This window comes from Brassica napus, chromosome C4 (genome assembly GCF_020379485.1).
Source record: "Brassica napus cultivar Da-Ae chromosome C4, Da-Ae, whole genome shotgun sequence".
Lineage (NCBI taxonomy): Eukaryota > Viridiplantae > Streptophyta > Magnoliopsida > Brassicales > Brassicaceae > Brassica > Brassica napus.
This window is the reverse complement of record NC_063447.1, coordinates 14,441,249-14,465,310: the sequence shown is the minus strand read 5'-3', so window position 1 is coordinate 14,465,310 and position 24,062 is coordinate 14,441,249. Positions and strand designations below refer to the sequence as shown.

At 33.9% G+C, this 24,062-nt stretch overlaps 3 protein-coding genes across 3 annotated transcripts; 1 reads left to right on the top strand and 2 right to left on the bottom strand.

The window, feature by feature from the left end:
* Positions 1 to 3,187: 3,187 nt before the first annotated feature.
* LOC125585808 (transcription factor ALC-like) lies at positions 3,188 to 5,502 on the bottom strand. Its single transcript, XM_048755502.1, has 3 exons — positions 4,370 to 5,502; positions 4,093 to 4,165; positions 3,188 to 4,015 (listed from the first exon to the last, which is right to left on the bottom strand). Exons 1-3 carry the CDS (start codon positions 4,657 to 4,659, stop codon positions 3,923 to 3,925), a joined length of 456 nt encoding a protein of 151 aa, XP_048611459.1. The 5' UTR covers positions 4,660 to 5,502; the 3' UTR covers positions 3,188 to 3,922.
* Positions 5,503 to 5,776: 274 nt separating this feature from the next.
* On the top strand, positions 5,777 to 8,356 carry LOC106449164. The gene is made up of 2 exons (XM_048754281.1): positions 5,777 to 6,138; positions 6,475 to 8,356. Exons 1-2 carry the CDS (start codon positions 6,133 to 6,135, stop codon positions 8,071 to 8,073), a joined length of 1,605 nt encoding a protein of 534 aa, XP_048610238.1. The 5' UTR covers positions 5,777 to 6,132; the 3' UTR covers positions 8,074 to 8,356.
* A 6,480-nt stretch (positions 8,357 to 14,836) lies between these two features.
* On the bottom strand, positions 14,837 to 20,131 carry LOC111212581 (probable E3 ubiquitin-protein ligase RHG1A). The gene is made up of 4 exons (XM_022714140.2): positions 17,863 to 20,131; positions 17,575 to 17,641; positions 16,497 to 16,707; positions 14,837 to 16,342 (listed from the first exon to the last, which is right to left on the bottom strand). Exons 1-4 carry the CDS (start codon positions 17,937 to 17,939, stop codon positions 16,233 to 16,235), a joined length of 465 nt encoding a protein of 154 aa, XP_022569861.1. The 5' UTR covers positions 17,940 to 20,131; the 3' UTR covers positions 14,837 to 16,232.
* Between the last annotated feature and the right edge of the window lie 3,931 nt (positions 20,132 to 24,062).

Here is a 24,062-nt window from a genome sequence, read left to right as displayed (position 1 = left end):
TATATTTTAATTAGCTTACTGAAGTACTTTTTGTTTTCATGAATTTATTCGAAATGAGATTCCGATCTTTTAAACTAAGATAATTTATGTTCTATACATAGTTATATTTTTTTTACATAACTCTAAAATCTCGGACTTTATTCTTCGTATTTTATTAGTTAATTGTGTTACATATAATAGAAATACTTACTTTAAACTAAAAATATATAAAAAAAAATCAAATTTAAAAATTAGTTATATATAATTTAATATACAAAAATTCACATACAAGTAAAAATGATAAATGTAACAAATTTAAATATATTATCCGCGCGTAGCACGGAGAAAGGATCTAGTGTTATTAATAATAGTTGGATCACCGATAGAGCTTGTAAATAGTCTAGTTGAGCAAGGATTGTTCTAATTGAATGTTGAGAATGATTGTCAAAGCGACACGTAAGCAATAGTGGCATACATGTAAATAATTTACCTTTTAAAGATTATTCTCCCTAATTGCTTCCTAATCTATATATATATATAAACATGTTGGTATCTCTCCTGTTTTGCCACGTGGAAAGTCGTTCGCTGCAGAGGCGACATGTGTCCGTCACAACATTATTTGGGCTTCAAACTTATAAATTTTGGGCCTTATACAACTCTAATTTTTCAAGTCCAGTAATCCACAAAGTCCACCTCTGAACCAGCAGCCGTAATCAATTATATATAGATAAATAACAAAAAAAAATCCACGTCATCGTAAACTACTTTACTACTTAAATTATTTGTCGGTCTCTTTAGGCTCTATTATTTATGACTATAAACTTTGATTTGGGTCTATACAATAATATTATTCTTACTATAGTCAACTAGCAAATGAAAAATAGATTTGATTCATCCGCCAATATATTTTTCTAAGTTAATATATGGTCAATAATTGTATCCTAATTTTAATTTATAAATAAATAGAATGACGAGAGGTTTGAGGTCAAACATTAAAATCGATGTTCCGTTAACCAGTACTGCAAAGCTCTGCACAAATGAAATTAGCCATGTGTTTACCCGTAACTGAAGAATCAAACCTTACCAAATAAAAAACTAAATCGAAACTAAATCAAATTTCATAAATCAGGTATATTTCTATATATCATGTATTCTATATTTTTCTGAAACTAAAATATCAAAAACAAACGAGAACCGAACCAAAATCAATAAGTATCTCAATTTGAAATATAATTTACAAATCTAAAATATTAAATAAACTTTGTTTTACAGTAACAAATATCATAAACTTATTATTTATAAACTGAACTATCCAAAATGAATTATATGAATACCATTTCCCTAAATTATTCAAAATTATATAAACTACCTGATAATTTATCCAAAAAACTTAAATCGCCTGTTTTTTTCTGGCAAAAAACAATTTATCAATAAAATTTACTCAAATTAACCAAAATAATCCGAAACGCCCGTAACCGAAAGAGACCCGATTTTTTTTTTGATATTAGCTGGTTCCCCACTTTGTTGTCCAAACTGAACCAAAAAAAAATATCTGAACGATAATTGAATCAAATTTTATAAATAACCGAACATATCTTATATCTGTAGAATTAAAAATTAAAATAAAATAAACAAAAATAATTCCAAAAAAAAATAATTATAAAAAAGTTTGAATTTTAAAAAAGTATAATTCGAAAACATAAAAAAATATGTTTTTTATTTAAATAATTATTTGTTATATATATATCAAGAACAAGGATATAAAAGTCTTTTGCCACTTATTGAAAATATATTTTTAAAAATGCTCCTTTAGTGATGGTAAAGATCAATAATGGTATCATGAATCTGGTAAACATAAAATTTCACCTATTATCTATTTAAAGTTAATATTTTCTTTTATTATGTCAAATTGAGCTAAGAATAATAAGAAGATATATATATATTATCATATTATTCTGAATTGTTTTTTTTGCTAATTTTGTATTCTCTGAAAAAATAGAATAATGAAGGATATTGTCATTTTAATTCCAAACCAAAAATGTTTATTAAAAATAAGGGCACTCGTACCGGTTGAAATTCATCAGTCTCTAACAAATTTAAAAATATTAAAAGCTGAAAAAGAAGAAAGAGAAAAGATAAAAAAAAAGAGCAAGAGTGGTATCTGTGGGAAGAGCTTTCATACATTTCTAAAGAATCGGTGAATACATGTGGTATCATTTTACAGGTTTTTTTATTTTAATTTTTAAAATTATTAATAACTAAATTATGTACAAAAATAATAATAAAAATATTAGTGAGGTACTCTACTTGCTATTTTACCACTAATGATGCCCTAACAATGTGTTCTCAGAATTCTATTCATTATTATTTTTTATAATATAGTTTTCAATCCACCATGATTTTTAAATGCTTCATAAAATTAATATAAATTTATATAAAACAGTTTTTACCATTAACTTCCCGCCCATAGGGCGGGCCGATCCTAGTTAATAATAAGGAGATGTTTCTTCAAAACTTATTATATAATTGTTCTAATGCCCTTAGTTAAAATATTATATACAACTTATTAGGTGTTTTTCCCGCACATGCGGACATAATTTTTTTATCAATACTTATTAGTTTATGTCTTATTAATCTAAAACAAGTATACTAAATTATTATTTATGTTTTCAAATAGGTAATTTAAACATAAAATATTTATATAAGTCAAATACTTTTTATCAAAATATATACTTATTATGCTGTTAAATTTTTTAAAACGCTCATATCTTAGAAATAGTTTAGAAAATATCTTTATATAAATATTTTTCTTGACCAATATTTAATTATAAAATTTATGCATCTTAATTTTTTAGAATTTTATAATAAAAACTTGTTTTCAGATAGCAACACAATATATATATGAATTATCTTATTTTAAAAATTTTTGATCATTTTATTATATTATTTTAAAATCAACCATTTAATATTTAACATAACATATAAATTTTATATGATTAAATTTTTTTTTTTAATTATATATAAATTCATAAAGTTTATTCTTTATATTAATAAATTAGCGAATCAGTTAGGAACTAATAATAAATCAATAACCTAGCTAAAAGTCTAAAACTTAATAAAAATATGATAAATAAGAAAAGCTAACTAAATTTTAATATAACATATAAATTTAGTATTTTAAAATAAAATTCGCTTTTAATATATATAAGATTCAGTAAGGATATTTTTAAAATTAATAAATTAGTGACTTAACTAAAAATAAATAAAAAATTAATAATTTAGCTAAAACCTAATAAAAACTTGAAAAATAAAAACAATTACCTAAAAAAAAAGAAAACATGACAAATCAACAAATTTAATTCTCAAATAGTATTTTACAATAACCAACTAAAAATATTTTAAAATATAACAGATAAGTTTAAAAATAAAACAATTATAACATAATAAATAAATATTGACAAATAAGCGAAAAAACCTAAAAATATGGAGAAGCTGACACATAAGGTAAATCACTTCGTAAATAATAGTATAGATGACTGTCTTATTCGCATCATACATAAATAATAAATATTTTTATTAGTGGGATGATATCTATATATCTTGGCATTTTACGCGTAACCGCTTTCCTTTTTTCTTATTAGGGAACATAACTCTTTTTAGGGTGTGATTGGTAGTGATGAGTGCTCTCTACAGCCTCATTTCTTTCTAGAACACTAAATCTACACCAATCTTGATTTCTATTTTTTTTTAAGTTCACAGTCTTTTTATAAAATCCACAGCACTTCTTTGAAATTATGTCTTTACAATTTCTCTGCAGAGACAAAAACCTACAGCCCATATTTAAAGACTTTTAAAAATTAAAAATCTAAAGCCAAAGCAATAAAAACCACAGCAATATTTCTACAGTCAAAAAATGAAATGATAGCACTTACCAATCAACCCCTTAGTGCGCTTGCCCGAAACCCAAAGTTGAAAACTGAAGTTGAAGCTGTTTCAAATATTCTATAGTTTCATCAAACATTGAGGCCTTATCTGTCTACATACCATAAAAAACAAAACAAATGCTTCTCACAACTGAGTTCTGAGGGATAAAAAGTCGAACTTGCTATATACCTTGTTGGAATTGGGTATCAGTTTCTGTAAAGCTTTAATTTTCTCGTTGATCTTGCTCCTCCTATCTGCAATACTTTCAGTTTCTATTAACTATTATTATGTCCAGTTCTTTAAAAAAAAAATCAATTCAAAGAATGTTAAAAGGATAAAGACAGAAACCTTTTCAAACAAGTTGTGGAACTGTGCATCAATTTCGCTGTCTAGCTCCATTTCTATTTAGTGTTGTTTTACCATTACAAAGCAAAAACAACAACAAGTTTTTTTTTTGTTCTTTAACCAAAGCGAGTGTAGTTTCACGGCAACTAACATTGTTAAGTTTACCTGGTTCTCGAAAGCACATTTTCCTTCCTCAGTTTCAGAGACTGCACAAGCGGCGTAAGAAACCGCTCCGCCGTGAACGAGAGGGAACGTTCGGTTGAACATCTCACCGGAGGAAACGATTTTCTTCCGTGAGAAAGAAGGTTGAGCAGTCGGAGGAGTACGGGAAAGTACCTGCCGGAGAATGCTCGAGAGTTCGTCTGAAGAAGATGGAGCAGGAAGACGATCTCTGGCGTCGGAATTACCCATCTCTCTCTGTCTCTCTGTAATCCTTCACAATTCACTTTACTAGTTTACTGAGGCTTTTCATAATAAATAGGTGGGGAAGTACGCGCGTGATTTATGAGCGTGTGGCAAATCCCTTAGTGATAATTTGTATATTTAGTTCACAACTTTATAGTTTATGAATTCAATAATTGATTTTATACTGGATTTAACAAAGCAGATTTACCACCAAATGTAATCATAAGTATTTTTTTAAACACCCTTTTCTGCTTTCTTCTATTTTGTTTTCCCGATGCCATAAATTAAAAATAGAGTAGTGATGGGTGAAAAAATCAGTAAAGAACGGTTGAAAGACATAGTTTCCTGAAAGTCATATATAATACTGTAATATCTATGCTATTAAAATAGAATCATCAAAAATCTAGTTACAAAAAGTTGTTGCACTTACTCATTAATATTTTTAGTACTATCTTTATTTTCTCTAACTATACAATATTATTATTAATCTCTATACTATTAAAATAAAATTATCCTATGATTTTATCTTTGATTTTCTTTCATAATTACAACCTATGCCACTTTTATTTTTATGTCTGACAACATTTATTATCTTCAACCGTATCACTATAAAATTTCCAAGTCATAAATCTTCCGAGATCCTCTGGATCATTTAAAAAGTTGTAACCTTAAGTTTATACTAATTAAAAAGAAATCTTGCTTATGTGACACTAAATTAGGATGACAATTTAGCTTATGTGGAAGTTTAAGAATCAATTGAAAAAAATTATTGGTCCAAAATCCAATTAATAGGAAACATTATATTAACCAAAAATATAAAAAGCGTGTATTCTATTAACCAAAAATATAAGAAGCGTGTATTCTTTCCTTATAAAACCTACGGAACTACCTAATATGATTAACATATATATGTCATTAATGATTATGAAAAATAAAAATGTGAATACAATTTTTGCATCCTTACTCATTTTTATCAATTTTATATTATTAAAAAATATTAAACAATCACATTAACCATATAATAAAAAAATTAATTTTTTTTATATTTTATATTTTGAATTTTTTAAATCGAATTTAAATTACAAAAAATGTTAAAGATCCCTTTAAAAATTTAATGATCAATGCCTTAGTTTTTTGTTATAACAAGATACAAATGGGTTACAAGAGATTTAGAAGAGTAACGTAAAAGAGAGGCGACGCGAATGGCGATCTAGAGTTCTAGGGTTTCGATGTTTCTACAGTTTTGGGATCCTGAGATTATTGAGGAGGCGGATATATCTGAATCGGAGGTTCGAATTGGAAATGGGATTTTCCAAGGTCGAAAGATTGAAGACGAAACATCGCGATTCTATTTAAAATTGGGATCGGAAGATATGATCGAGGGTACAAGGAAAACGGAGATTTGGATTTGGCGACAACTAAGGAGTACGAGGATTTTAATTTTGATTTTGATCACCATCAAGATGAAATCGAATCAAGATGAAGGTATTATTTTTCTTTCCGTAAATTTGATCAATCCGAGATTTAGAGATACGGAGAGATTCCGAACAGAGGATTATAAGGAAAGTTGTAATGTGACAACACGAGAAAAAGGGGAGAGATTCGGTTAATGGGATTTTTAAGGGAGCTTTTGATTTGATTAACATGAATCAAAGAGGATATCGAGCAATTAAGAAAATTTGTGGGAGCCGTGGGATGCGAGTTTGGGATCAGTATAAAAGGAATATGGGGTTCTATACTTGGGACATATATTGTGTAACTTTCTCTTGTGCTTTTGATAAAGATCAAAGCTTCATTGGTTTTCTTTTGGCAATGACACAGAGTCAGCTATTGGGTAATGTGGGAGAGGGGAAGAATGGAGAAGGAACTCGAAAGCGCCTGAAGATTTCCGTGCCCCATTTCGACAATTCAGCTCTCATCAAGACTTTTTCCAAATCTCTGATTGGCAGATGCATGAATCCAGAGGAACAGGAGATGAAGGCTCTCATCTCGAACCTCCCGAAGATATGGAAATTGGAAGAGAGGGTCGTTGGCTCGGATTTGGGTTTTGGGAAGTTTCAGTTTGACTTCGACAAGGTGGAGGATTTGGAAGGAGTTTTTAAGCTTCAACCCTTTCATTTCGATTACTGGATGTTTTCTTTGGCGCGTTGGCAACCTAAGGAGTCAGTACTCTTCCCATCAGAGATAACTTTCTGGGTTCGAATCATAGGAGTTCCGGGAGAGTTCAAAACAGTACCCACTTTCGAGAGCATTGGGGATGCCATAGGAAGGACGGTGGCAGTAGACTTGGATCACTCGCGTGTGCAAGTGGTGGTTGATGCTTTTAAGGAGCTTTGTTTCGAAACAACGGTTGACTTCACGGGTGGAGAGTTCTATGATGGTGAGGAAGCCCCGGTTTCGCTGCGGTATGAGAAGCTATTTGACTATTGTCAGGTTTGTGGTAGTTTGTGCCACAAAGATGAACTCTACCCCTTAGAGGTGAAGAACACTAATAAGAGTCCAAAAAAGAAACGTGAAGGAAGAGAAGGGAATGGTGCTTGGTATGATGGTGGGAAGTACGATGATCGCGCAAGAAGTTATAAAGGTGTAGTTATCAATGGAAATCAGGTTCAACAGAATAAAGAAAGAGAGAGCCGGGAGTATTATAGCAAGGGCAAGGGTAAGATGGGGGAGGAAGCAGACTCTAAATGGACGAAGGTGGCAGAGAGAGGAAGTAAGAGAGCCTACACTAATCGTGGAACTCATAGAGGTGATGGGGAAGCTTCGCGGTACAGAACTGCGGGGAAAGAGGACTTTAGGTCTGGCGCTTCAAGTGGACAAACTCGACCATCTACAGGGCAGAATAGGGAGCAACAGCCTCAGCATGGTGCTCATGAGGAAGCTCGCGAGGAGGGTGAGATCAGATCCGTAGAAGAGTGTCGCAACACGCTACCTTCCCAAGCGTTTCAAGTTGAGCTGGCTAAAACTCAGGCTGAGGGAACGAAAGTCATTTCGGATCCTATTGATGTTGACCAAGGTCTGGCTGTGGTACATGATATGCAGGAGGATCAGGTTGGTTTAGAGCATGAGAATCAGGTTGGTTTAGAGGAGGAGGATGTTATGGATATGGATGAGATTAAGGCTCATTTACTTGAGAATGGGATAGATATGGATGCAGAGGATTTCATGGAGAAGCTATCAGAAGAGGAAATTGAAGAGGAGGGCAAGGAACAGGAAGATGAGAGTAACGCTCAAGACACAGATGAAGTGGTAGTTGTGGATGATGTGCAAGGCAAGCTTGGAGGAGATGCAGTGAAGAAGCATGGCTTGCGCAAGAGGTTGTTCAAGTCTTCAAGCAGCACTATGGGAAGCACAAAAATGAGAGTGTTTAATGCGCTTGCGTCCCCACGAAAGCGAGCTGCTGCAAACCCAGGAGCATGACAGGGAGATACCGGTAAGCATGTGGAGAGTAAGGTGTTTCCAACCCGAAACTTGGGAATCAGAGGGTCTGATTTATGGATAGAGTCTTTCTTCAAGAGTTTTTAAGCAGGCAGGGCCTGTCTTATGTTTCTTTTTGTCTTCTGGTTTTAATAAGCTCTACGAGCATTTGCATCTTTTTGGTTTCTAAAAGTATTAAGAGGTTGGACTTACTTTCGTTGTTATGGCTAATGATAAGGTTTTTCTTTGAGGTTAAGAAATGAAATAATAAAACAATCTTGTGTTATTGGTTTGGTTGCTTAATTATGGTAATGTGCTTATGCTTGCGATTTGAGTATATATATGGCTGCGGGAGTCGAATATGGGATATTGGTATAGTAGGTATGGCAAGGAATAAGAGATATAGTAGTCTAGGGGTGGGAAGGTATAGTCTGGTGAGCTTGATAGGTTGCAGGAATCTTTTAATTCAGTGGTGGCATATCAAGTTAGGAGATTGTGTTTTTCTTTTGTTGGCATTTGTGATTATGGATTATCCCATAGCGTCCGTTTGCTGTTGCTGGGGTAGAGTAATCTCTATTTATATTATATATGTTCCATGCTCGGGGAAGTGTTGGTGTATCAGATATGGTGCTGCAGATTTTTTTGTAAAGAATAGCTTGAGGGGTGTGGACTAGCCTTTTATATATGACATGGTGCGAGAGGTTTTTGGGTCATTGGTATCATTAAACCAGGATCAGTCACAGTTAGGATGGAAGGGATTATATTGTTATATATATGCGATGCGAGGCGATGGGTTTCTCCCACACCAAGGTGATAGTGGGGATTGGTATTTTGGTCAAATAAACTGGCTAGAAAAAGAAATTGGTAGCGATGATAGAGTGTTTTGCTCGAGGCATATAGTGTGTGATTTTGGTCGTATCCTAGATCGTATATTTCATTTAATTTATGGTATAGGTTTTGCATTAACATGGAGACTAAATGTTAAAAAAAAATTTTTCTTCGTGGCATCATTTTGGTTGTTTTTTGGCATGGTTAAGATTACAAAGAAAGGAAGATATTTGGACTGTGGAAATAGGGTATCATTACACCCATCAAATCGGCTCTTCAGAGCACACAAACAACAATTTTTTTAAATGCGGATTTTGAGTTGGAATTGCCGAAGAATGGGAAGCAAGTGGACTTTAAGTTATTTGAGTGAGATAAGGTATAAACATAAACCAGATTTTTTGTTTTTAGGAGAAACAAAGCAGGATTCAAAGTTTGTTCAAAAATGGCAAGCTCATTTTGGATTTGATAATTTGGTCACCATAGACCCAGTGGGGAGAAGTGGAGGATTAGCGCTTTTCTATAATAATGAGTATCAGGTACATGTTTTATATTCTAGTAACCGGATGATTGATGTGGAAGCGGAAGCTCTGGGCAAAAAGGTCTATCTTACCTTTGTATACGGAGATCTAGTTCAAAAATTGCGGGAACAAGTGTGGGAACGGTTAACTAGATATGGTTTGGCGCGAACTGACCCTTGGTTCATTATTGGTGATCTTAATGAGATTACTGGAAATCATGAAAAAGATGGAGGGTCTATAAGGAGTTCAGATTCTTTTATTCCTTTCAATAATATGATAAGAAATAGTGGTCTACTAGAATTCCCGGCTAGGGGGAATAAAATGTCATGGCAAGGGCGAAGAGGAAAAGGGAAAGGGGCAGTGATGGTTAGATGTCGCCTAGACCGGGCCCTAGCAAACAAAGAGTGGCATACTCTATTTCCATGTTCCTTTACAGAGTATCTTGGGTTGGTGGCTTCAGATCATCGTCCAGTGGTGGCTTATATAGAAGATAAAGTCCCCAGGAGGAAAGGACAATTTCGGTTAGATAAGAGATGGATTGGACAAGCGGGTCTTCTGGAATCAATTACAATGGGCTGGATAGACCATAATGAAGCAAGAGCAGGAGGGGGCGCAGAGAGTATAGTGGCAAAAATTAGTAATTGTCGTCATGAAATTGCTAAATGGTGGAAAAATAATCCACCTTATGGTAAGGAAAAAATAAATGAGTTACAACAAGCACTTGAAGAGGTACAAACAGATAATACCAGGACTCAAGAGGATATTCTGGAGGTTTCTAGGAAATTACAGGATGCATATAAGGATGAAGAAGAGTATTGGCACCAAAAAAGTAGGAACATGTGGTATTCATCTGGGGATCTTAACACAAAATTTTATCATGCTTTAACTAAGCAACGGAGGGTTCGTAATAGGATTGTTGGATTACATGATGCTAATGGAAATTGGATTACAGAGGATAATGGAGTGGAAAGGGTGGCAGTGGATTATTTTGAGGACTTATGTAGTACCACCTCTCCATCGAAATTTGATAGTTTCCTGACAGAGATTACACTGACCATCACCCCTCAGATGAATCAATGTTTGTTGAGGCTAGCAACGGAGGAGGAGGCTAAAGAGGCTCTATTTATGATGCACCCATAAAAGGCGCCAGGCCCGGACGGCATGACAACACTATTCTTCCAACATTCTTGGCATGTTATTAAGAAAGATTTGGTAGAGATGGTGAATAATTTTCTGGTTTCGGGGGCAATGGATGCACGACTAAATATTACTAATATATGTATGATACCAAAAACGGAGAGACCTACAAGGATGACGGAGTTGAGACCAATCAGTCTCTGTAATGTAGGATATAAAATCATTTCCAAGGTCTTGTGTCAGCGATTGAAAATATGTCTTCCTTTACTCATATCAGAGACTCAATCGGCTTTTGTGGTAGGAAGGTTGATTTCTGATAATATTCTTATTGCCCAGGAAATGTTTCATGGATTGCGGACTAATAAAGCATGTCAGGGAAAGTATATGGCAATTAAAACAGATATGAGCAAAGCATATGATAGAGTAGAATGGGATTTTATTGAGGCTTTATTGCAGAAAATGAGTTTTGATCTTCATTGGATTAAATTGATGATGGAATGCATTTCATCGGTTCAATATCAGGTTCTTATAAATGGTCAACCCCGTGGCCTCATTGTTCCACATAGAGGTCTATGCCAAGGAGATCCTTTATCGCCTTATTTATTTATTCTCTGCACTGAGGCTTTAATTGCAAACATAAAAAAGGCGGAGAGAGAGAAACAAAATACGGGAATGAAGGTAGCTAGAGCTTGCCCATCGATTTCTCATTTGCTTTTTGCGGATGATAGTCTCTTCTTTTGTAAAGCTCAAAAGGAAGAGTGTCAAACCATCCTTAGGATTTTATAGGATTATGAGGCCGTCTCGGGCCAGCTAATAAATTTTGATAAATCTTCCATTCAATTTGCATATAAGATTGAAGAACCTGTTAGACAGGAATTAAGGGATATTTTAAGTATTCAGAATCTTGGAGGAATGGGATCATATCTTGGTCTTCCAGAAAATCTGGGGGGATCAAAGATTCAAGTTTTTAGTTTTGTTCAGGATCGTTTAAATAATAGAGTAAATGGGTGGACTTTCAAGTTTTTTACAAAAGGAGGAAAGGAAGTGATTATTAAGTCAATGATCACAACATTACCAAAGCATTCGATGTCTTGTTATCGATTACCTAAAGCAACGGTGAAAAAAACTGACAAGTGCGGTATCACAATTTTGGTGGAGCCCAGGGGGAAGCACAAGAGGGATGCACTGGAAATCATGGGACAAAGTATGTGCAGATAAGGAGGAAGGTGGCTTAGGTTTTAAAGATATCACTGATTTCAATACAGCGATGCTTGGTAAACAGTTATGGCGTCTGATAGAGAAGCCAAATACTTTATTTTTTCGAGTCTTCAAAGGTCGGTATTATATGAATGCTTCACCCTTGGAACCGATTCGCTCATATTCTCCGTCATATGGCTGGCGGAGTATTTTTTCTGCTAGATCTCTGGTTAGCAAAGGACTAATCAAAAGGGTGGGATCAAGATCTTCTATATCAGTATGGAATGACCCTTGGCTCCCAACCACTCGCCCGAGACCAGCTAATAAAAATCAACACAATCTATACCCCCATCTTACAGTAGAGTCCCTCATTGACCCTACCTCGCGTACTTGGAATTTAGAGGTAATTCGGGCTTTGGTGGATCCTCAGGATGCGAAACTTATCGAAAGTATTCCACTAAGTAGGAATCAGAAGGTGGATAGAGATGGATGGCACTTTACAAAAAATGGAAAATATACAGTTAAATCAGGATATCAGGTAGAACGGATTTATCCAGACAAAGAAAGACCACCATTACTGATTGGTCCCACAGTTGATGTTTTGAAGGCTTACTGCTGGAAAATACGGTGCCCAACCAAAGCTAAAACATTTTCTACGGAAATTAGTGACAGGATGCATAGTAGTTCGGAAGAATTTACAGGCAAGGGGGATTCAAGGGGATATTTTTTGTACCCGATGTGGAGCTCCTGAGGAATCAATAAATCATGTATTTTTTGAATGTCCTCCAGCTCTCCAGGTTTGGGCTCTTTCGAAGATACCATCAAACCCATTCTATTTTCCAACAAGTTCCCTATTCACAAATATGGATCATCTATTCTGGAGAGTTTTCCCGCAGATGGAGGATCACCAGTTTGCATGGATTCTATGGTATCTCTGAAAAAGTAGGAATAATAAAGTTTTCAGCAACTTGGATATAGATCCTATGGATACGATTTTAGTGGCGGAAACAGAATCAACATTATGGGTTGAGGCACAAGTAGTAAATGACCAGAGGACGCCAACACCAAGAATAGACACGGTATTGCCGTCGATCCCAGGAAGATGGTGTTTTACGGATGGCTCGTGGAAGGAGGGTGCTAGGTTTTCAGGAAAAGGTTGGCTTAGTACTTTGGAAGGTTTCGATGGATTACTGGGGGCGAGGAATGTAAGGGCTAGTCTTTCGCCTCTTCATGCGGAGATGGAAGCACTTTTATGGGCAATGGAATGCATGAGGAACTTACGTCAATTTCAGGTTACGTTTGCAACGAATTGTTCTCAATTGGTGAAGATGGTTTCAGAACCAGAAGAATGACTAGCTTTTGTAACTTATTTGGAAGATATCAAGACCCTGAAAGAGAGTTTCACCCGATCAGAGATCATCTATGTACCAAGGACGCAAAATTCAAAGGCGGATAGTCTAGCACGCAGTGCTAGAAAACAGCCGTCTTTCGTCGTTCACATGGATGTAGATCACCCGGTTTGGTTCACAGAGTCAATATTAGTCTGTATTGTTGATGACAAAAAAAAACAAGATACAAATGATCATACAATCGTATTAATATAAATTTTTATTTAATAGATATTCATATTAAATAATATACATATATAAATATATTAAAAATCGTTTAAATTAAAATATGTACCATTTAAAAATACATAAATATGTTAATTTTAAAATTTGCATTGAAAGAGTATTGAGACCTTAATATTTTAATTTTGAAATTTTCAACGAAAAATACAACATCAAAAAGTTTGAGATTAATGGCTTAAATATTTTTGTTATATCAAATATAAAATGTTAATAAAACCATATGAGTAGGAAGTCTCAATAATAAATATTTATATTAAAATATACTATAGTTATGTCAATATCTTTGAAATATAATTATATACCATATAAAATAAATAGAATGATTATTTTTATTTATTTACTATAAATATATTGTAAATAAACAAGATATATTGTTTTGATTTATGTGATTACTATAATCTCCTATATATTAATTAAGAAACAATTATTACTCTAGTAAGTGTAAAAATTTATTAATTAATATTGTTCAAAAATCTTACAAAAGATCATTACAACTAAGATTTATTTAGAAGTTATTGAAATTACCTAGCGAGAACATGTATTGCACAACAAATTTCCTTTCATAACCCTAACCCCCTTTCTATTCGTCACAATACCGACATAGAATATTTGGAAGTGTCAATTGGCAATCTGAAATGATAACGTTTTTTTTAAGTTTAGCCATTGTTTTTCTTAAATGGGCTTACAGTTTATAATGATTAACTAAATGTGCCACATAGATAGTAAAATATGTTTTGGTTTAAAAATTGTTCCATACCCAAAATCAATATGAACCATCATCATTTTCATTTAAAAGTTTGTCACAATAAAAATATAGGGTTGAGAAAAAAATCTGAATCCAAAAAACCGAACCAAGGCCGATCTAAAGAATAGTACTGAACTTTACCCAAAATTGGTTAGATATACGAATAGGTTCAAAATTTTGGTATCTAGAGAACCGGAACCGAATCCGATCCAAACTGTAATATTTTAGGTATCCGAATATATCCGAACAAGATTTATATACTTAAAATATATTAATTATTTTTAAATTTAATATCTAAAAGAATATACAAAATATATAAGACATTTTTAAGTTGTCCAAAATATTTGGAAATATATACAAATGATGTATAAGTACATGTTTAAAATAGATAAACGATACTTATAATACCTAAAATACTTAAAATATCTATTGATTTCCTATCAAAATATTTAAGATAAACCAATTTTTATGTTAAGTTTAAGTATTTTGGCATATATTATTCAAATTTATATGTTATATATTATTTTTATTTTTAGATTTCGAAAATGTTTAAGTATATATGAACTTTAATTTTTGAAAAAATTTATTCCGAACCTAAATCCGCAAAGATTTGAACCGAACCGAACCAAACTCTCAAGGATCCGAATCGAACCAAATGGTACTCGAATGTCCACCTCTAATCAAATGTAAAAAGGTTATTGATAACAAAATGAATATTATTTATAATATTTAAGTACAATATATTTTTAAAAAAATTCACCCCGCGTCCTGCGCGGGTTATCATCTAGTTAATTATTATGACAAAGATGAAAAAGGACAACCACTTCATAGGTAAGGTCTTGCAAGCGTTTCACCATTTTTGACAAATTACATTTAAAAAGCAAAATTCGTTTTTGTTTTTCATAAACTATAAACTGGTGCGGAGTACTCACCTGCATGAGAAGTCGTTTTGGAGCATCGAACCATCGAACTGCGATTCATGGGCTTGGAAAAGGCTCCTTAAGCTGCGGCCTTTAGCTCTCCAATTCTGCAGACTGTCCCTAGGGAATGGTATGACCGCAAGCTTCTGGTTCGATCCTTGGTCTCCATTGGGTCAACTATACAACTATATCGGGAAGACAGGACCTCGTAGAATCTGAATCAGAATTGACGCGGTGGTGGCAGAAGCTATCACGGGCTCATCTTGGTCCCTGCCTCACCCAAGATCACAGCAGGAAGTGGACTTTCACTCTTACCCCACTACTGTTTCATTGCCTTTATCTCATGATGTTGATGATATGTATGAATGGATTGCTGGTGATTCTCCCTTAAGTTTTTTCAGATCTTCAACTACATGGGAGTTCCTCAGGCCTAGGCAGGAGGAAGTAGATTGGACCGATGTTGTTTGGTTCAAGGGAGCTGTTCCAAAGCACGCATTCACAATGTGGGTTGCCAACTATGATAGACTGCCCACAAGGAACAGGCTAGCAGCTTGGGGTCTACCGGTCTCTACCGACTTTCCATTCTGCTCTCGTCACATAGAAAACAGAGACCATCTATTCTTGAGGTGTGATTACAGTATCCAAGTCTGGAGAGAGGTCTTCATCAGGTGTCAAGCGCCATCATCTACTCTCACAGACTGGTCAGAACTGCTCTCATGGATCAGAGCATCTGCAAACACAAAGCTAAAGCTACTGAGGAAGATGGCTACTCAAACCGTCATTTTTCATCTGTGGAAGCAAAGAAACAACCTAATTCATAACCAGACCTCACTCCCTGCTGCATCAGTGTTCTATGGTATTGATAAAGAGTTGAGAAACATCATTTCAGCTAGGAAGCATAGCAAGCACTTCTGTTCGCTTACGCCTCTTTGGTTGAGATAAACTAGCGATTGTTGCTTTTGGTGATCCATTTTTTTTTTCTTTCTTTTTGCCGAGATGGCTCAAACATTAGATTCGCCTGTAAGATCTACTTTCATTTATATGATATTTACAATTTAGCAACAAAAAAAAACTATAAACCGGTGCATGGTGCTCAAATGATTACAAACTTGCATAAATTTCGGTAAACCTTTTTATCATTATGAAACTTCTATATTATTCATTAAACTACTGGATACCGAAACTCTTAAACAAAAAAGATCAGTGTTAACAATTCTAACACATTCAAATTTTCAGCTTCATGAAACAATGAGAGAGCTTGTTGCTTGCAAAGAGGACACTTGTTCTGGACCATGAACGGATCTGGACATAGGCAAGTGAAACATTAGTTTTGGCCCCCCAAAAATTTTGGAGCCTTTTTGTATAGGTATCAATCTTCAAAATTACAAAAATTCTTTAAGAAATGTTTTAAGCCCCCAAATTCTCAGATCCGGTCATGTGTGGACAATTAGCCAGTTCTTGATACACTCGAAGTGAAAGTCATGCCCACATGCCAGCTTAGAAGCGTCATCATTGTACTTAAGTTCATCAAGACATATCACACATTTCTCCGCTTGACCAGAACGATCTTCATACCTTCTTCGGTTCAGATTCCCATCAATGACATCAACGTCTAAACCAGTGCCGACATCTTTTATCTGTTCACTAATGAGCAATAGTTCCTGAATACAATATAGTTACAGTCTTACAGAATTATAATTTACTACCACCTTATATACAGTGCCGTGCGAGGGCTATGAGGGGCCTGAGGCCATAATAGTTTATATATCAAACAATAGTATTAAACTTTTTAACATGAACCAGAAAATAAATTGTTTTTCTATCTTAAATTTTGGCATTACTTTTAATAAAAAAAAGTAATTTATGAAAATTAATGGCAAACGTTATATTTTAGTTACAATTGAAAACTTAATATATAAATTCAAATTATATACAACAAGTGTTTTTGACATTAAAAAAAAAAATTAATGTCTACAACAACTAAACAAAAATGATAGTTTATTAAAAAGTATTAAAGGATAGTATGGTTTTTCAGTTATCATATTCTCAATTTGATTGTGTATTTTATGAAAATCGGAGCCCCAAAATGTATTGATATGAGAAGGGTCCTGAGGCCAATGCCTCAAAAATGATAAGGTGAGCACGGCTCTCCTTATATATATATACATATTCCTTTTAGTTTTCTACATGGTTCAAATTTATCTCCACTGAGAAATGTTATACAAATGTGTTGCATCTGCAAATGTCTTAAATCTCTGTGCACATGTAAAAGTTCAACATTCATTAGAAATTTTACTTTTTCCAGAATAAGTATGTATTTATAAAGCAAAAAAAATTGAGTTTTGAAACTAATATAAATATGGGTCAATCAGTAAAGTTATTCATTCACGTAATAATATACAAACCCTAAGTATGTATTCGTCTCAATACGTTTTGCCTACTATGTTTTCTTCTAATTTGATTTGCATTTGTTCACAACAGAATGTATTAATATACCTAATTAAATTACCAATAAACCAATTATGTACCTCACGTGAAGTGGAGTTCTTCATGTGATGGTATTTCAACTGGTTCATTGGCCAGTGTCTGTAACCACTGCTCGATTGTTTCTTCCTATACATTTTCAATAAGTCTATATTATTCATCCAAAAGCTTAATATCTCTAAAAAAAACTTGTTGAAAGTAGATTATTACCATAGGATATCATTGAAATTGGATTAGGCTCTATTGTCAGACCATCATAGTTCATCTCGACCGTTGGATGTAGTAGTAAGTTGGCATTAACATCAACGCTCGGATAAGTGTCCCACCTCTGCTAATCATCGCCGTATAATAAGTGTTGGAAGCTGAATGGAGTATCCGATTCCGGAAAATCATTCATGTTTTGGTCCATATATATAATTCTGAATATGAACAAAGATTATACGACTCGGATTATAAGAAGCACTAAATAGAGGCCTGGCAATAAAGATAGATTCATACCTCGAAGATATTGATATGGAAGGGATAACTTGTAAGAGAGTGTTTTGATGAACAAACACTTAATTAAATTATAGCTAGGGAGTGCTGATCATAAGCTTATAAACATACTTTGTTCAACTGAAGAATGTTTTGTGTATCACAAGATGATTTCGAAGCACTCTATGGCATTGTAATTTATGAGATAAGTATTAGACGTATATATATGCGTAACCATGGTTAAAGCATTTAGCCACTTTAAGCACAATGATACACAACAATAAATCTAACAATACTAAAAGGCTGATATCCTGAAATATTAAGCTATCCACGTTATCAAAAATAATCATCCAATCAGCACATTTTATTTTTACACATCAGACAAGCTTCAATTACGTCTGGGCTTCAAATTTTTCTTTTATTTATAGTGGGCTTACGTGTGGGCTTTATTTGCATCACGTCTGGGCTTCATTTTTTTCACAAAATCTAAAAAAACCAAAATCAATCCGACGACGGAAGTCACGAGGATCTTCCCCTCTATCTCTTCGTCTTCTCCGCTTGAAACCATAGCGACTGAGTTCTAATCGATCCAATTCTTCACAATCAAAACTCCACTTTAATTTGATCAATCAATTTCTTCTTTATGATTTCGTTTCAGTTTCCTCTTTTCCTCATTCTTTATATACTGATCTTCTTTCCTTTGTACAAATCAAAACCCTTGAACTGCACTAACCTCAATCCATGGCGACGAAACCAAATGGGAAGTCCCATGTCTCCTCCGATTATGATGAAAAAGTCATGTTCTTCAGAGATGTCTCACTGGGTCCCCATGAAACTCAGTTGCGATTCTGTCTGATTCATTACTGGGAGGCTTGGAACCCGCTAAAGAAGACGCTTATTGGCCTGGAGATGTTCCTCATCGACGAACAGGTACATGAAATCTCCTAAACGTAGTTATTTAGTTCCCACTTATTTACTTCAAAACGTTCTACGCTTACTTATTTTGGTTTTCCTTATGTTATTCTTTGCAGGGAACTGTTATTCAAGGATTCATTTCGCCAGGACGGATTGAAAAGTATTTGCCTAAAATGAAGCGAGGATCAGTTTACAAACTCAACAACTTCTATGGATCCAGAAACAAATCGGTGTTTCGGGTTGCTGATCAGACCGCGACCGTGTCGTTCTCATGGAACTCTGAACTGTCGGTTCTTCAAGACAGTCCCACCCCTTTGATGAAGACAGTTTCCGGTTTCATTCGTATGAGGATTTTCAAGCTAACTGTGATCTCAAAGGAGACCTCTACGGCAAGCTCTGTAATTCCCCACATCATCCCTTAGTTGCATTGCTTGATGATTGGATGTAGTATTTAGCCTTTCTTGCTGCTTAGATACATAAATCTCGAATTAACTGTATTAATGTTTTGGTTTGTCATAATCATTCTCTGAATTAACTGTTTAAAGAGTCACATGTGGATGAATGAAGTTAAAGTTTTAAGAGTTTTTGGTTTGTCTTAGTCATTCTCTGAAGTCACTCTTGAAAGAGGCACATGTTAATGAATGAAATTCATTTATTCGGTTTGTAACGTTAGGTAGCACAATTTACTAACCTTGGCCCTTGGATTTTTTTGATCATCATAGCGTAGCATAGTATAAATAGGATCTGTCGACTACTTTAAGACTATGTGTGTTTCGATTTTTTGTGGTCATGAAATATTAGATTACTTATTTTGGAGTCATCTTAGTTACCCTCTTGATGAACAATGGAATAGATGTTGTTGGCCACATGAAGCTGGTTAATGGACAGAGTCTCATTGAGACCCCGTCCTTGATGAAGTGGAGATAGCAAAGGCGAGGCATCTTCTGGTTCATGTGCAATCACACGAGTAGGTTTTTTATTATTTCGTAAACACCACTTCTCTGTACTTCTCTTAACCAATCAGTGTCGATATTTTGCAGTGGACCTGTGATGAAACTCTACCTTTGGGACCAGGCTGCAAGAGACTTCTGCAAAAAATTCAAATCCTACGAAAACACACCCACCGTGTTACTGGTCACCACCGTTAACACGGAGAGTCTCGGAGGTTCCGATTTCTATCTTTAGTATAGCTTACTTACATTTGCATATCTACACTTTTAGTTGTTTTTAATGGGATTTCCATAATAAAACATGTACTCTAGCCCTGACCTCAATGTCCTCCTCACGCGTTTTTATGGACTACGATGTCCAACCTACCATAGATTACTTCGCCTGGTAAGTATTTATGTATTTTACATTTACTCTTTCACTAAATGAAGTGAACCGCGCATGAATACATTGCAGTGACTGACTAAATCAATGCTTTGTACTCTGTCTCAGGTTGGGCTCTAATCCAAAGATTGCTGGGAAGGTTAATGCAGAGGTGGTCACTAAACGTGAGCCACTGGCCATAGGGGAAATATTCTCCTACATCAAGCAGGAATCTGCTAAGGTACAACTAAAGCTATATATTTCTAACTCATTAAGCAAAGCTTCGATGCTTATATAACTTGCTCGGTTGCAGGAGACTTTTTTTTAGTGCACGGCTACGATTGATGATGTAGTCCCTGGCTCTGCCTGGTATTATATTGCATGCAGTGGGTGCAACACTAAGGCTACGAAAGGCCCAACTTCTTTGATGTGTGTGAAATCTTGAAATGTCAACATAGCTGGCGTTGCACAGTATGGACTCTAGACTCAATATTCAGTAACGCTTTGAATGGTATTAGGTTCTTATTTTTTCATAACAGGTACCGTGCACAGATATCTGTCTATGACAACAGTGAGCAAGCTGTTTTTGTACTACTTGGTGATGCTGGTCGTGCGTTGGCTGGGAAGCACGCATCGGAATTAGTTAGCAGCTATTTTGAGGTAACTTTTCATCAGTCGATACTCTTAGATGTTTTGACATGACGCTGTTGTACTTGAATGTCAGGCTAATGGAAACCAAGGAGTTAACCATGAGGTGTCTGTCCCGGAAGCTCTAATCAGCACCATCAGACAAAGACATAAGTTTTGTGTGAAAGCTACAGAGCACAACTTATCAGGCAAGACCCGATCTCTAACTGTGACCAAGATCCTCTCTCTAGACACTCCACCAGCCACAGAAGCCTTGGCAGGAAACCACATTGCTGCAACGTCTGAGGAAACATTTCAGACTGGAAACGACGTGTGAGAAGCTTCCAAAAGCCATGTGGATTCTGCAGAGGGGAATAAGAGGACTTGGGACAGTGGTGAGGTAGAGAAAGCTAAACGCCCAAAGTGTGGGAATTAGAGCTTCCGTATGTCTTCTCAGAGCTATCAAGGTTGATTGCAGTCAAAGTATTTGTTTTTCAGTTTAATATTGACTCATGCTTTCCTTTCGGTGTGAATTTTCCAGAGTTTTTTCACCTTGCAAACATTTTAACCTACTTTCCATGATAATCATCTGTGTTGCACTATTACTTTGCTTCTTCAGGATTAATCTGCTTATTTGATTATTTAGAAGTCTATAATGATTATAAACAGGTAGAAGTCAATAACACGTTAGAAAGGAGAGTGTACAGTAGTGTAGTTTATTTGATCTTTGAAGCAAGATAGGAGAGAGAACTTATAAAGAATGAATCTGTGATTTGGCTTCGACGAAGATTTGTGAATATTCCAGCATATCTCAAACGTGATTGATTGCAGAAATTTAGTTCTTAGACTTCAAGTGAAACCCAAATAAGTAAATACTTTTTCCTCCAAAAACGTTAGAGAATATTCACAAATCTTTGGCACGTGATTGATTGCATTAATTTAGTTCTCAGATTTGAAGTCAAACCCTAATAAGTAAATACTTTTTCTTCCAAAAACGTTAGAGAATATTCACAAACCTTTGGCTCTAATATCATTCATCTTTACGAGTCAAATCTTTCGAAGAAACGGTGCGAAGAAAAAATAACCTAACTTCATCTTTCTTTTTTTTTTTTTTTTTTTTGAAACTTCATCTTTCCCATCTTCAAAATCCAGAGTAAAACCACAATATCAGAACCGCCTTCTAAGCTCTCCTGCGTACGTGTAAGACATTCTTTTAAAAATCCAAAAAATTCAAACCTTAATCCAAATCTCTAACACACAATCGGATTGTTTCTAAGGATCGAGATTACAAAGGGATGAAGAACCCACCTTCTACACCACCTCTGGAAACTGCAGGTACGACAAACCCTTACTTCCGTTGTATCTATAGAAATATATAATAACTCTACCACATGATACTTATGTAATATTTGTCCGTGACATATCTACAAAGCTATGCCTATTATGAATTGACTGCACTTATATAATACAAATATTTTAATGTAGTCTGATAATTTGATATCATCTTTTTTCTTTCTATCAAAATTATTTGTTTATGTTAACATCAAATAACTACTTTGAAAAAATATGTGATGTGATATGAATATATTGTAATTTTTTAACTACAAAACCGTACATTGTCAAACTGATAGAATAAAATTTATCATGTAATTCTTGAATAATTAGAACCTCAAGTTTTTATCTCTTAAATTTAGTCCAAACCAAGATATATAAAAGTAAACACAATTTTATAAATATATACTTGCAAAAATAAGAAAAAAATCAAACTTACTGAAATGAAACAAATTAATAATATTAACCTAATTAAATCTTAAAAGCAATGGTGTTACAATTCCAAAGAGTTATTTTTTTAAAAGGAATTCCAAAGCGTTGTTGTACGTCTATGCTTAAAATGAATATTCTTATGTGTGCATATATTTTCACTCTATTAATGGTTATAGGATATTAATGGTTATATGTGCAAATGCAACTTAACACCCATTAACATTTTATTTTAAAATTTTAAAATAACAAACATAAAATCATACATAATTTTAGAAATATATTTACAAATTAAAAAAGATGGCAATAAATAAAGGCAATTAAAATAATTTTATTTTAGTTTATTTTAGTTTATTTATAATGAATTATGCTTCAATTGCAAATAATAGATGCAATCTCCAATATACAAAACCAAATAAATAGACAGATCTAAATTATTAGTTCCAAAATTATGTATCGAAAGAAGATAAAAATACAAATTATATAACACATTTTCTATATACAATTTGGAAGACAATTTAATTTATAAATAAACAAAATGAAATATTAATCAGTTCTTGAATGTTTTGATTACCCGGAGGATCTAAATAAATCGTATGCTCTTAAATTTGTTTATTGTTAGATACCTGCTTCCGGAATATGAATCAAGTAAATTGTCTCAGAAATCACAGTTTTATACCTTCGGTGTCCTATATAAGCAAGAAAAAAATATCTTTTCCCACACTTGCGGCTAGCTCATCTTCTTCTCGCTCAAATAAACTGTGGTTTTTATTTAGTTACATGTAGATGAAATTAAATTAAGCCAGAACATTAACTTATAATGTTATCATTTTATTTTGCCAGAAAACTTTCAACTAAACTTAGATCCTCCGGGTAATCAAAACTCCAAACTTATCAATTATGTGACTCAAATCATTCCACAGCAATCTAACCACAAAACTGCCGCTATCTTCTCATTTTGGACTTATCAAACCTAACTTTCATTTTTGCGACACCATATTTGGTTTTACTATTTTAGATTTCCTTTTTTCCCTTAGTATTTGGGCATGATATCTCTAGATATATCTTTTGGTCGTCTCTATGCCATTAACGCCATAACATACTACCGTAACATCTTTTGTCGTCTGATTATGTATTTGTTTACGAACAAAATATTAAAATATTTTGTTTAGTGAACTAAATGAACAACTCCATTGTTTTTAATAAATATATTAGAGCAGGATATTGTTTCTACCAAACCTGTATCAAAGCTAGAGAGGAAAAGAAAAACTTCAACCTCTTTGTTCGTTTTACAAATTGTTTTTTTTTTTATCTTTCTAAAGAACAATTTCGTTCATTTACAAATTTTATCTCTATTTTAAAAATACATGGCCTAGATAAACTTATTTACAAAGGGAAAAATTCATAACAATTTACCCCTTTTAAAAATAATATCAAATAAAAA